General features: G+C 49.3%; 1 protein-coding gene across 1 annotated transcript in view; it reads left to right on the top strand.

The window, feature by feature from the left end:
• LOC140429986 (ufm1-specific protease 2-like) overlaps positions 1–14,031 on the top strand; it is a 116,369-nt gene that overhangs the window by 81,773 nt on the left and 20,565 nt on the right. Inside the window, exons 7-8 of the mRNA XM_072517562.1 lie at positions 647–790; positions 7,263–7,427. Of these exons, the coding sequence (XP_072373663.1) occupies positions 647–790; positions 7,263–7,427 (309 nt within the window). The remainder of the gene's footprint in view (positions 1–646; positions 791–7,262; positions 7,428–14,031) is intronic.

Raw genomic sequence — 14,031 nt, 5'->3', positions numbered from 1 at the left:
AAGTGCTAGAAAAGCTCAGGAGGCCTGGCAGCATCTGTGGAGAGAGGAAGTCATCTTCTCCATTCATGTTTCAATTTCAAGTCATTTAATTTCCACTTCAGGCCATTGCAAAGGGCCTTGCCTGCCTACCATCTAAAATGTACCCTGTGCGTCACGCTTTTCTCATAGCTGTCCATTGCAGATATTTTGAGGTCAAAGGACATTCTAACCGAGAAACAAGATAAGGTAGAACCGCAATTGATATATTTTCTACAGGATCTTGTTGTGTGATTCTAACTCTGGAATTGGAAGCTGTTCTGGCGTAAAGAGCAGCAGTCTTAGTAGCTGCCAGGTATGTGGCAGATTCAACAAAGTACAGCACAGGGAAAGGCCATTTGACCCTCCAAGCCTGTACCGGTCATGATACCACCCTTGGCCAAAACCCTCAGCACTTCCTCGTGCCGTATCACCCTATACCCATCCTATGCATCGATAGGTTCTGGTAAGGATAACCTAGATATGCAGAAATTGCAGCCTTCTGGATTTTTGACTGAGACTTTGGCGAGAATTGTTGCTAGAATTTATAAGATAATATTGATTAACTTAAGATTTCAGGATTTTAGGAAGTAATCAGATTAAAAGTTATGCATTTTTTTGATGTGCCCAGGAACTGCATGCTGAACTTGGTCTCGCCGATAAACCCTTCCTCCGCCGCCCCATGGCTTATCATTTGCCAGGTACAGAGGTGCCAACTGATTATTTGAAAAATGTACATAAGTATGTTCCTATTCCGGACCCTGATAAGTTTAAGGTATGTATCTAAAGTTACAATATTATACAATGTTTGATTTGATTTGATTTATTGTGACATGTACCGAGGAACAGTGAAAGGTATTACGTACAGATCATTCCATACAGGAACGAAAACATAGGATATACATAAATACACAATAGAAATACATAGACACTGGCATTTGGTGAAGCGGGATTCTCCACTCCCGCGCCGGTTGGGAGAATCGCCTGGGCTGCCAAAATTTCCCGGGACGCCGGTCCGATGCCCTCCCACGATTCTCCCAAGCGGTGGGAACGGCCCCGTCGAGTTCCGCGGGCCACAGGCCGGAGAATCGCCGGAGACACCCAAAATGGTGATTCTCCGGCACCCCCGCTATCCTCAGGCCCGGATGGGCCAAGCGGCCAGGCCAAAACGGCGGGTTCCCCCCGGCGGCGTCCACACCTGGTCGCTGCCGTCGGGAACAGCACGGGAAGCTGGGGGGGCCGCCTGCGGGGGGGGGGGGGGGGGGATCCTGCACCGGGGGGGTACCTCAAATGTGGGATGGCCCGACAATCGGTGGGCACCTCTGAAGGAGGACCTCCTTCCTTCCGCGGCCCCGCAAGATCCGTCCGCCATCTTCATGCGGGGCGGACTCGGAGAGGACGGCAACCACGCATGCACGGGTGACGCTAGTTATGCGGCGCCGGCCGCGTCATGTACGCGGCGCCGCCTTTACGCGGTGACAAGGCCTGGAGCGTGTAGATGACGCGGCCCCGCTCCTAGCCCAGTTTCGGGCCCTGAATCGGTCGGGATATGGGCCGTTTCGCGCTGTTGTGAACCTCGACGGCGTTCACAACGCCGTGGGCACTTCGGCGCGGGAGTGGAGAATCCCGCCCACGGAGTGCAGATGAAGGATGTGTAAAGAGATCAGTTCAGGAGGCTGATAACAGTGGGGAGAAGCTGTTTAGAACCTGTTATGGCATGTTCTCAAACTTTTGTATCTACTGCCCGATGGATGAGGTTGGAAGACAGAATAACCCGGGTGGGAGGGGTCGTTGATTACGCTGCCCACTTTCCCAAGGCAGTGGGAGGTGTAGACAGAGTCAATGGGCGTGAGGTGGGTTTGTGTGATGGACTGGGATGTGTTCACGACTCTCTGTATTTCTTATGGTCTTGGGTCGAGCAGTTGCCATATCAGGCTGTGATGCAGCCAGAAAGGATGCTTTCTATGGTGCATCTGTAAAAATTGGTAAGAGCTGATGTGGACATGCCAAATTTCCTTAGTTTCTTGAGGAAGTATAGGTGCTGTTGTGCTTTCTTGGTTGTAGCATCGACGTTGGTGGACCAGGACAAATTATTGGTGATGTGCGCACTTAGAAATTTGAAGCTATCAGCCATCTCCACCTCAGCCCCATTGATGGAGACTGGGGTGTGCACTATACTTCACTTCCTGAAGTCAATGACCAGGGGCGTCATTCTCCGCCGGCGGGAGTCTCCGTTTTGCCGGCGCCCGGGGGTTTCCCGACGGCGTGGGGCTGCCCCACAAGGGGAAACCCCATTTACCGGCCGGTGTTACGGAGACTCCCGCCGGCGGGTCGGGGCAGAAATGTGGCACGGCGGGATGGCGATTTTCACTCCAGCTCCTTAGTTTTGCTGAAGTTAGGCCAGCACCGTGGCGCAAGTGGTTAGCACTGCAGCTTCTTGGCGCCGATGTCCCAGGTTCGATTCCGGCTCTGGGTCACTGTCATAGAACATAGAACATAGAACAATACAGCGCAGTACAGGCCCTTCGGCCCACGATGTTGCACCGAAACAAAAGCCATCTAACCTACACTATGCCATTATCATCCATATGTCTATCCAATAAACTTTTAAATGCCCTCAATGTTGGCGAGTTCACTACTGTAGCAGGTAGGGCATTCCACGGCCTCACTACTCTTTGCGTAAAGAACCTACCTCTGACCTCTGTCCTATATCTATTACCCCTCAGTTTAAAGTTATGTCCCCTCGTGCCAGCCATTTCCATCCGCGGGAGAAGGCTCTCACTGTCCACCCTATCCAACCCCCTAATCATTTTGTATGCCTCTATTAAGTCTCCTCTTAACCTTCTTCTCTCCAACGAAAACAACCTCAAGTCCATCAGCCTTTCCTCATAAGATTTTCCCTCCATACCAGGCAACATCCTGGTAAATCTCCTCTGCACCCGCTCCAAAGCCTCCACATCCTTCCTATAATGCGGTGACCAGAACTGTACGCAATACTCCAAATGCGGCCGTACCAGAGTTCTGTACAGCTGCAACATGACCTCCTGACTCCGGAACTCAATCCCTCTACCAATAAAGGCCAACACTCCATAGGCCTTCTTCACCACCCTATCAACCTGGGTGGCAACTTTCAGGGATCTATGTACATGGACACCTCGATCCCTCTGCTCATCCACACTTCCAAGAACTTTTCCATTAGCCAAATATTCCACATTCCTGTTATTCCTTCCAAAGTGAATCACCTCACACTTCTCTACATTAAACTCCATTTGCCACCTCTCAGCCCAGCTCTGTAGCTTATCTATATCCCTCTGTAACCTGCTACTTCCTTCCACACTATCGACAACACCACCGACTTTAGTATCGTCTGCAAATTTACTCACCCACCCTTCTGCGCCTTCCTCTAGGTCATTGATAAAAATGACAAACAGCAACGGCCCCAGAACAGATCCTTGTGGTACTCCACTTGTGAATGAACTCCATTCTGAACATTTCCCATCAACCACCACCCTCTGTCTTCTTTCAGCTAGCCAATTTCTGATCCACATCTCTAAATCACCCTCAATCCCCAGCCTCCGTATTTTCTGCAATAGCCTACCGTGGGGAACCTTATCAAACGCTTTGCTGAAATCCATATACACCACATCAACTGCTCTACCCTCGTCTACCTGTTCAGTCACCTTCTCAAAGAACTCGATAAGGTTTGTGAGGCATGACCTACCCTTCACAAAGCCATGCTGACTATCCCTGATCATATTATTCCTATCTAGATGATTATAAATCTTGTCTCTTATAATCCCCTCCAAGACTTTACCCACTACAGACGTGAGGCTCACCGGTCTATAGTTGCCGGGGTTGTCTCTGCTCCCCTTTTTGAACAAAGGGACCACATTTGCTATCCTCCAGTCCTCTGGCACTATTCCTGTAGCCAATGATGACATAAAAATCAAAGCCAATGGTCCAGCAATCTCTTCCCTGGCCTCCCAGAGAATCCTAGGATAAATCCCATCAGGTCCCGGGGACTTATCTATTTTCAGCCTGTCCAGAATTGCCAACACCTCTTCCCTACGTACCTCAATGCCATCTAATCTATTTACCTGGAGCTCAGCATTCTCCTCCACAACATTATCTTTTTCCTGAGTGAATACTGACGAAAAATATTCATTTAGTATCTCGCCTATCTCTTCAGACTCTACACACAACTTCCCATCCCTGTCCTTGACTGATCCTACTCTTTCCCTAGTCATTCGCTTATTCCTGACATACCTATAGAAAGCTTTTGGGTTTTCCTTGATCCTTCCTGCCAAATACTTCTCATGTCCCCTCCTTGCTCGTCTTAGCTCTCTCTTTAGATCCTTCCTCGCTACCTTGTAACTATCCATCGCCCCAACTGAAACTTCACACCTCATCTTCACATAGGCCTCCTTCTTCCTCTTAACAAGAGATTCCACTTCTTTGGTAAACCACGGTTCCCTCGCTCGGCACCTTCCTCCCTGCCTGACCGGTACATACTTATCAAGAACACGCAGTAGCTGATCCTTGAACAAGCTCCACTTATCCAGTGTGTCCAACACTTGCAGCCTACTTCTCCACCTTATCCCCCCCCAAGTCATGTCTAATGGCATCATAATTTCCCTTCTTTGTCCGTGCGGAGATTGCACATTCTCCCCATGTTTGCGTGGGTTTCGCCCCCACAAGCCAAAAATGTACAGGGTAGGTGGATTAGCCATGCTAAATTGCCCCATAATTGGAAAAGAAAATGAATTGGGTACTCTAATTTTTTTTTTAATGTTTTGCTGACGCTGAGGGAGAAATTGTTGTCGTTACACCATGCCACTGGTTCTCTATCTCCCTCCTGTACTCTGACTCATCGTTGTTCAAGATCTAATCCATTACTGTCATGTCGTCAGCAAACTTGTAGATGGAGCTGGAACCAAATTTTGCCACACCGTCATAGAAGCATAGAAAATAGGAGCAGGAGGAGACCATTCAGCCCTTCGAGCCTGCTCCACTATTCATCACAATCGTGGCTGATCGTCCAACTCAATAGCCTAATTCTGCTTTCTCCCCATAATCCTTGATCCCATTTGTCTCAAGTGCCATATCTAGCCATCTCGTGAATGTATTCAATGTCTTAGCCTCAACTACTTCCTGTCGTAATGAATTCCCCAAGCTCACCACTACTTGGGTGAAGAAATGTTTCCTCATCTCTGTCTACAATGGTCTACCCCGAATCCTCAAACTGTGACCCCTGGTTCTGGACATATCCACCATCGGGAACATCCTCCCTGCATCTACCCTGTCTAGTCCTGTTCGCATTTTATAAGTCTCTATGAGATCCCCCTCATTCTTCTGAACTCCAGAGAAAACAATCCTAACCTAGTCAATCCCTCCCCATATGTCAGGCCCGCCATCTCTGGAATCAGCCTGGTATACCTTTGCTGCAAACCCTCGATCAAGAACATCCTTCCTCAGAAAAGGAAATCAAAACTGCACACACGATTCTAGGTGTGGCCTCACCAAGGCCCTGTATAATTGCATCCCTGCTACTGTACTCAAAACATCTTGCAACGAAAGCCAACGTACCATTTGCCTTCTTTACCGCCTGACGCACCTGCATGCTTACCTTCAGCGACTGGTGCACAAGGCCACCCAGTTCCTGTTGCACATTCCCGTCTCCCAATTTACAGCTATTTAGGTAGTAATCTGCCTTCTGGTTTTTGCTTCCAAAGTGAATAACTTCACATTTATCCAAATAATACTACATCTGCCATTGATTTGCCAACTCACCCAACCTGTCCAGATTATGCTGAAGGAACTCTGCACAGTTCACCCTCCCACCCAACTTGGTATCATCTGCAAATTTTGAGATGTTACATTTTGTTCCCTCGTCCAAATCATTAATATATATTGTGAATAGCTGGGCTCCCAGCAGCGATCCCTGTGGCACCCCACTAGTTTCAACCTGCCAATTTGAAAAGGACCCATTAATTCCTACTCTTTGTTTCCTTTCTGCCAACCAGTTTTCTATCCATCTCAATACACTTCCCCCATTCCCGTGTATTTTAATCTTGCATGACAACTCTTATGCGGGACTTGGTCAAATGCTTTCTGAAAGTCCAAGTATACCACATCGACAGGCTCCCCTCCCCCTTGTCAACTCCACTAGTTACATCTTCAAAGAATTCCAATAGACTTGTCAATCATGATTTCCCCTTCATAAATTCATGCTGTGATGTGTGTATAGGGAATATTGTAGGAGGCTAAGTATGCAGCCTTGCAGGGCCCCGGTATTGAGGACTATCGTGGAGGAGGTGTTGTTGTTTATCCTTACTGATTGTGGGCTATGGGTCAGGAAGTCAGGATCCAGTTGCAGAGGGTGGAACCAAGTTCTAGGTTTTGGAGCTTTGATATGAAGTTGGCTGGGATTATGGTATTGAAGGTGGAGCTGTAGTCAATCAATAGTTTTACAGAGTCTGACGTAGGAGTCCTTGTTGCCAAGATGCTCCAGGGATGTGTGTAGGGCCAGGGAGATGGTGTCTGCTGTGGACCGGTTGTGGCGGTATGCGAATTGCTGTGGATCAAGGCATTCTGGGAGTATGGAGTTGATGTGTTTCATGACCAACCTTTCGAAGCACTTCATACTGATAGATGTCAAGGCCACCATCAGTAATCATTGAGGCACATTGCCTGGTTCTTCTTTGGCACTGGTATGATGGTGGTCTTCTTGAAGCAGGTGGGAACCTTGGAATAAAGATGGGAGAGATTGATGATGTCTATGAACACACCTGCCAGTTGGTCCACACAGTATCTGAGTGCACGACCAGGGGACCGGGGACTCCATTGCTTTCTGAGGGTTCACTTTCAAGAAGGCCAATCTGACTTCAGAAGTTGTGACGGTAGGTATGGGTGTGTCCAAGGTTGCTGGGGCAGTTGACAATGGTTTGATGGTTTCCTGCTCGAAACGGGCATAGAATGCATTGAGTTCTTCGGGGAGGGATATGCTGCTGCCAGAGATTCTACTCGGCTTTGCTTTGTAGCCCATTATATTGCTTAAGCCTTGCCACAACCGATGAGTGTTGTCTCCCGGTTAAGTAAATCAAAATAACCAAATTAATGGAATTATTTGCTGTCATAAATATTTCTATTTTGCATAAGTAAGCAGCTTGGAGAAAATAATTCTATTTGAAGTCAATTCTATTCACTTTTGATCTCACAACAATTATATTTTATTTACTTTGGAACAGGTTGCTCTAGTGCATGGATTCTATGTCTTTTACCACCTCTTGCAGGAATATGACAATGACACTGAATGGGGTGCTCCATACCGTTGTTTGCAAGTCGTCATCTCCTGGTTCCACTTTCAGGGGTACATTGAAAGCCCTACACCTTTTATTGCGGGTATACAGAATGTATGAGAACCCTTTTAAATTAATATTAATATTTGTTGAAACTTTGCCTGACCTTTATGTAAATTCTTGAAAAACATAATCTTTTTTAACTGTTTTGTTGTTATTGAATTCACTTTGAAAAGTGTGGCCGCTGAATGACCAGATAATTGAAGCACTAGGTTATATCAGCTTAAATCGATTAAATCGCTTGTTTTACTGGAGAGTTTAGTAAAATTTCAATAGGCGGGGTGGCGGGAGAGCCTGTCGGGGTTTCGGCCATCACCAACCCGACCCCCCCCCCGACCCCCCAGGGTAGGGAGGGAATCCAGAAAATGCAGATCAGGTACATAGAAAATAGGTAAATTTTGTTCCATCATAGAATTTCATAGAATTTACAGTGCAGAAGGAGGCCATTTGCCCCATCGAGTCTGCACCAGCTCTTGGAAAGAGCGCCCTACCTAAGGTCAACACCTCCACCCTATCCCCATAACCCAGTAACCCCACCCAACACTAAGAGCAATTTTGGACATTAAGGACAATTTATCATGGCCAATCCACCTAACCTGCACATCTTTGGACTGTGGGAGGAAACCGGAGCACACGGAGGAAACCCACGCACACACGGGGAGGATGTGCAGACTCCGCACAGACAGTGACCCAAGCCGGAATCGAACCTGGGACCCTGGAGCTGTGAAGCAATTGTGCTATCCACAATGCTACCGCGCTGCCTGAGGGCATGGAACGAAAAAGAGACAGGAATCAGGAGAATAGGGATTGGGAAACTGGGGGGAAAAGCACAGGGTAAGGTGGAGTGAGTCTGGACCCACCATCTCCTGCAAAGCCAGAAGCTGCAGCAGGAGCAAGATGCGGAGGTGAGGAGGGCAGTCGCCGGTAAAGGATTGCACAAAACCTGGGACCTCACTGCAAGTAAACCGTGGGATCTTATTTTCACTCATGGGCAAATGTGGAACAAGGTGATGGAGATGGAGAATTCTCAGGGAACATAAGCTCCAGTACATGGAGAAGGCACAAAAAAGGGGAGCTCCACTGCCAACAGAAAGGAATGGAATATAAACATTTCCTATCAATTCTTTAGTGGCCTCCAGTGGAACCGCTGTGTAACAAGAAAATATTGTGTTGTGTGCTGCACAACCCACCTAACTTTTCATGCATTTTGCAGCAGGGCTTTAAAACAGTTGCATATTTCAACTAATCCAATGCTGATTTCAGGTAGTTACGAGGGATGCCTGGAAACAGCAAATATGTTGGCAGCAGTACTATCTGTGCCCTGAAATTGGCAAAACCTGTGCCAGTTTTAAGCACAAAATACTGAAAAATCCTATGTGCCGCTGTTTTTCTGAATACAGCATTCACTAAGTGACAGGATGACTCCCCCGTGCACAAAACCAGGGGTGTCATTCTCCGCCGGCGGGATTCTCCGCCGGCGGGAGTCTCCGTTTTGCCGGCGCCCGGGGGTTTCCCGACGGCGTGGGGCTGCCCCACAATGGGAAACCCCATTGACCGGCCGGTGTTACGGAGACTCCCGCCGGCCGGTCGGGGCAGAAATGTGGCGGGGCGGGTAGGAGAATTTCGCCCCAGGGCCCTGAATTTCACACGCAATGTGGGCGCAAAGCGAGCAGTGCCGGAAGCAGCCACATTTCCTGGTCCCGCCCAACATCAGTTGGCCAACGTGATTTAACCCTCCCTGGCCATTAAAGTGGTAGCTGGCAGGAAAGGCATCCAGATAGTGCCAGTGGGGCCAGCGGGGGCAGGTGCCGGCTCCAATGGAAGCACAGCGCAAAGTTTAAAGGCAGCTGCTAGAGCTGCTGAAGGCAGTGGAAATCTTACAACACCAGGTTAAAGTCCAACAGATTTGTTTCGAACACTAACTTTCGGAGCACTGCTCCTTCCTCAGGTGAATCGCTCACTGATGAAGGAGCAGTGCTGCAAAAGCTCATGATTCCAAACAAACCTGTTGGACTTTAACCTGGTGTTGTAAGACGTTTTACTGTGCCCACCCCAGACCAACGTCAACACCTCCACATCTTTCTGGTAGTGTGGCGACCAGAATTGAACACTATCCTCCAAGTGTGGCCTAACTAAGGTTCTATACAGCTGCAACATGACTTGCCAATTATTATACTCAATGCCCCGGCCATTGAAGGCAAGCATGCCTTCTTTACTACCTTCTCCACCTGTGTTGCCCCTTTCAGTGACCTGTGGACCTGTACTCCTAGATCTCTGACTGTCAATACTCTTGATGGTTCTTCCATTAACTGTATATTCCCTACCTGTATTAGACCTTCCACAATGCATTACCTCACATTTGTCCGGTTTAAACTCCATCTGCCATCTCTCCGCCCAAGTCTCCAAACAATCTAAATCCTGCTGTATCCTCTGACAGTCCTCATCGCTATCCGCAATTCCACCAACCTTTGTGTCGTCTGCAAACTTACCAATCAGACCAGTTACATTTTCCTCCAAATCATTTAGATATACTACAAACAGCAAAGGTACCAGCACTGATCCCTGCGGAACACCACAAGTCACAGCCCTCCAATCAGAAAAGCACCCTTCCATTGCTACTCTCTGCCTTCTATGACCTAGCCAGTTCTGTATCCATCTTGCCAGCTCACCTCTGATTCCGTGTGACTTCACCTTTTGTCTGCCATGAGGGACTTTGTCAAAGGCCTTACTGAAGTCCATATAGACAACATCCACTGCCCTACCTGCATCAATCATCCTTGTGACCTCCTCGCAAAACTCGATCATGTTAGTGAGATACGAACTCCCCTTCACAAAACCATGCTGCCTCTCGCTAATACGTCCACTTGCTTCCAAATGGGAGTAGATCCTGTCTCAAAGAATTCTCCCCAGTAATATCCCTGTCACTGAATTAAGGCTCACCGGTCTGTAGTTCCCTGGATTATCCTTGCTACCCTTCAAACAAAGGAACAACATTGGCTATTCTCCAGTCCTCTGGGACATCACCTGAAGACAATGAGGATCCAAAGATTTCTGTCAAGGCTTCAGCAATTTCCTCTCTTGCCTCCTTCAGTATTCTGGGGTAGATCCCACAAGGCCCTGGGGATTTATCCACCTTAATATGTTTTAAGACGCCTAACACCTTGTCTTCAATCTCAATGTGATCCAGGCTATCTGCACACTCTTCTCCAGACTCAACAGCCACCAATTCCTTCTCTTTGGTGAATACTGATGCAAAGTATTCATTTACTATCTTGCCCATTTCCTCTGGCTCCACACATAGATTCCCTCCCCTGTCTTTCAGTGGGCCAACCTTTTCCCTGGCTACCCTCTTGCTTTTTATATACGTGTAAAAAGCCTTGGGATTTTCCTTAACCCTATTTGTCAATGACTTTTCGTGACCCCTTTTAACCCTCCTGACTCCTTGCTTAAGTTCCTTCCTACTTTCCTTATATTCCACACAGGCTTCGTCTGTTCCCAGCCTTTTAGCCCTGACAAATGCCTCGTTTTTCTTTTCTACGAGACCTACAATATCTCTTGTTATCCAAGATCCTGAAATTTGCCATATTTATCCTTCTTCCTCACAGGAACATGCCGGTCCTGAATTCCTTTCAACTGACATTTGAAAGCCTCCCACATGTCAGATGTTGATTTACCCTCAAACATCCGCCCCCAATCTAGGTTCTTCAGTTCCCGCCTAATATTGTTATAATTAGCCTTCCCCAAATTTAGCACATTTACCCTAGGTCCACTCTTATCCTTGTCCACCAGTACGAGAAACTTACTGAATTGTGGTCACTGTTCCCGAAATGCTCCCCTATTGAAACTTCTACCACCTGGCCGTGCTCATTCCCCAATACCAGGTCCAGTATAGCCCCATCCCTAGTTGGACTATCGACATATTGTTTTAAGAAGCCCTCCTGGATGCTCCTTACAAACTCTGCCCCGTCTAAGCCCTTAGCACTAAGTGAGTCCCAGTCAATATTAGGGAAGTTAAAGTCTCCCATCACAACAACCTTGTTGCTTTTACTCCTTTCCAAAATCTGTTTACCTACCTGCTCCTCTATCTCTCACTGGCTGTTGGGAGGCCTGTAGTAAACACCCAACATTGTGACTGCACGCTTCTTATTCCTGATCTCTACCCATATAGCCTCGCTGCCCTCTGCGGTGGCCTCCGCTGTACAGCTGTGATGCTCCCCCTAACCAGTAGATCAACTCCTCCACCCCTTTTACCTTCCCCTCTATCCCACCTGAAACATCCACATATGGAACGTTTAGCTGCCAATCCTGTCCTTCCCTCAACCAGGTCTCTGTAATGGCAACAACATCCAAGTACTAATCCAAGCTCTAGGTTCATCTGCCTTACCTGTTATACTTCTTGCATTAAAACATATGCACTTCAGGCCACCAGTCACACTGTTTTCAGCAACATCTCCCTGTCTGTTCTTCCTCAGAGCCATACTGGCCCTATTCCCTCGTTCTCCCTCAATGCTCTCACCTTCTGACCTATTGCTCCGGTACCAACCCCCCTGCCATACTAGTTTAAACCGTCCCGTGTGACATTAGCAAACCTTGCGGCCAGGATATTTATGCCTCTCCAGTTTAGACGCAACCCGTCTTTCTTATACAGGTCACACCTGTCCCGGAAGAGCTCCCAGTGGTCCAGATAACTGAAACCCTCCCTCCTACACCAGCTGTTTAGCCACTTGTTTAGCTGCCCTATCTTGTTATTTCTAGCCTCACTGGTACGTGGCACAGGGATTAATCCCTAGATTAGAACCCTAGAGATCCTGTCTTTAAACTTTCTGCCTAGCTCCCTGAACTCCTGCTGCAGGACCTCATCCCCTTTCCTGCCTATGTCGTTAGTACCAATATGTACAACGACCTCTGTCTGTTTGCTCTCCCCCTTCAGGATGCCCGCTACCCGTTCTGAGATCTCCTGGACCCTGGCACCAGGGAGGCAACATACCATCCTGGAGTGTCTTTCACATCCACAGAAGCGCCTATCTGTTCCCCTGACTATAGAATACCCTATGACTATTGCTCTTCTGTGCTTTGACCCTCCCTGCTAAACATCAGAGCCAGCCGTGGTGCCACTGCTCTGGCTGCTTCTGTTTTCCCCTGATAGGCTATTCCCCCCGACAGTATCCAAAGGGGTTTACCTGTTTGAGAGGGGGACAACCGCAGGGGATTCCTGCACTGACTGCCTGCCCCTTCTGGTGGTCACCCATCTCTCTGCCTGCACCTTGGGTGTGACCACATCTATATAGCTGCTATCTATGATGCTTTCCGCCATCTGCATGCTCCTAAGTGCATCCAACTGCTGCTCCAACCGAACCAGGCGGTCTGTGAGGAGCTCCAGTTGGGTGCACCTTCTGCAGATGAAGCCATCCGGGACGCTGGAAGCCTCCCGGACCTGCCACATCTCACAAGTCAGAGCACTGCGTCCCTCTGATGGGCCGGGTCGATCGCCGGGTAGTCCTGCAAGACACAATACACCATACATGGTTAGGCAGGTGGACGGGGGAGAGGTATGAGTTGAGATTCGGGGTGATGGGTGAGGTTCGGTGTGAGTTTCTGGGTGAGTTTCGGGGTGAGGTGAGGGGTCAGGGGTGAGGTTCGGGGTGAGGGATGAGATTCAGGTGAGGGGTGAGGTTCGGGGTGAGGTGAGGGGTGGGGCCAGGCAGGGTGGTCTCACTTGGTGGCGCACCCCCGATCTCGGCATGGACAACCTCCTGCTCCTCGGGTCCGCCAGCCACTTCCAGTGCCCTCTGTTCGGGCACGGTGAGGGGGTGCAATTCAGGTGCACCCCCTCCGGTTTTGTCCCGCTCTTGCCGGTTATGGCTGCTCTTTTACTGTGGGGCGGCGAGGCACACAAACATTGTTAGGAGGTCCGACGCATGCAGCCCGGCAGTTGGATCTAAGTTGGCATAGGTGCACAGGGCACCCGGCCAATGCGGTTGGCATGGGTGGGTGCAGCCATGTTGGTTACGGCTGGGGTAGTACTGTCCCCCTGGGGAGGGGGGGGGGCGGTGTCACAAGTGTGGGGGGTAGGAGCTTGGTGCCATGGGCACAGAGCTGGGTACTCACCCTGGCTGCCCTGAGTAGGTTGTTGAACTTTGTCCGACACTGCTCGCCTGTCCTGGGTGTCACCCCGACAGTGCTGACGGCCCTCCCTCCACATATTCCGAGTGACCTTGGCTGCCATCCTGCGGCCGGGCCTGGGGTACATGACCACCCTCTTTTCCTCAATGGCGGTCCATGAACCGGGGGCTCCTCGGCGGCTGGATATCTTCATTCATCGGCAGTGTTTGGGGGTCACGTCGACTTGTGTGCGCCTCGGCGCCACGTCGATTAGGTGGCGCCGGGTCGAGTAAGCGGCGCCGCGTCTCTGATGCTGGCCTGGGGCCGCGCCCCCACACTTCCCGTCACGCCCGTGCTGGCCCTTTGTGGCCCACCGAATCGCTGCACTTTCGAACCCATTGACGCCGGAGTGAAACACTCCGCCGTTTAAGCCGGCGTCAACACCCAGCCGCGTTTTTGGAGAATCTCGGCCACGATTTCAATTCAAGATTCAGCCCCAGATCTCTGCTTTGATGCTTTAACACTCTAGTTCATAAATACTTTCCCAAGGAATGAA

The sequence above is a fragment of the Scyliorhinus torazame genome, chromosome 9 (assembly GCF_047496885.1).
Source record: "Scyliorhinus torazame isolate Kashiwa2021f chromosome 9, sScyTor2.1, whole genome shotgun sequence".
In the NCBI taxonomy this organism is placed as follows: Eukaryota; Metazoa; Chordata; class Chondrichthyes; order Carcharhiniformes; family Scyliorhinidae; genus Scyliorhinus; species Scyliorhinus torazame.
The sequence above is the reverse complement of the archived record's forward strand: the minus strand, read 5'-3'. Positions and strand labels throughout refer to the sequence as shown.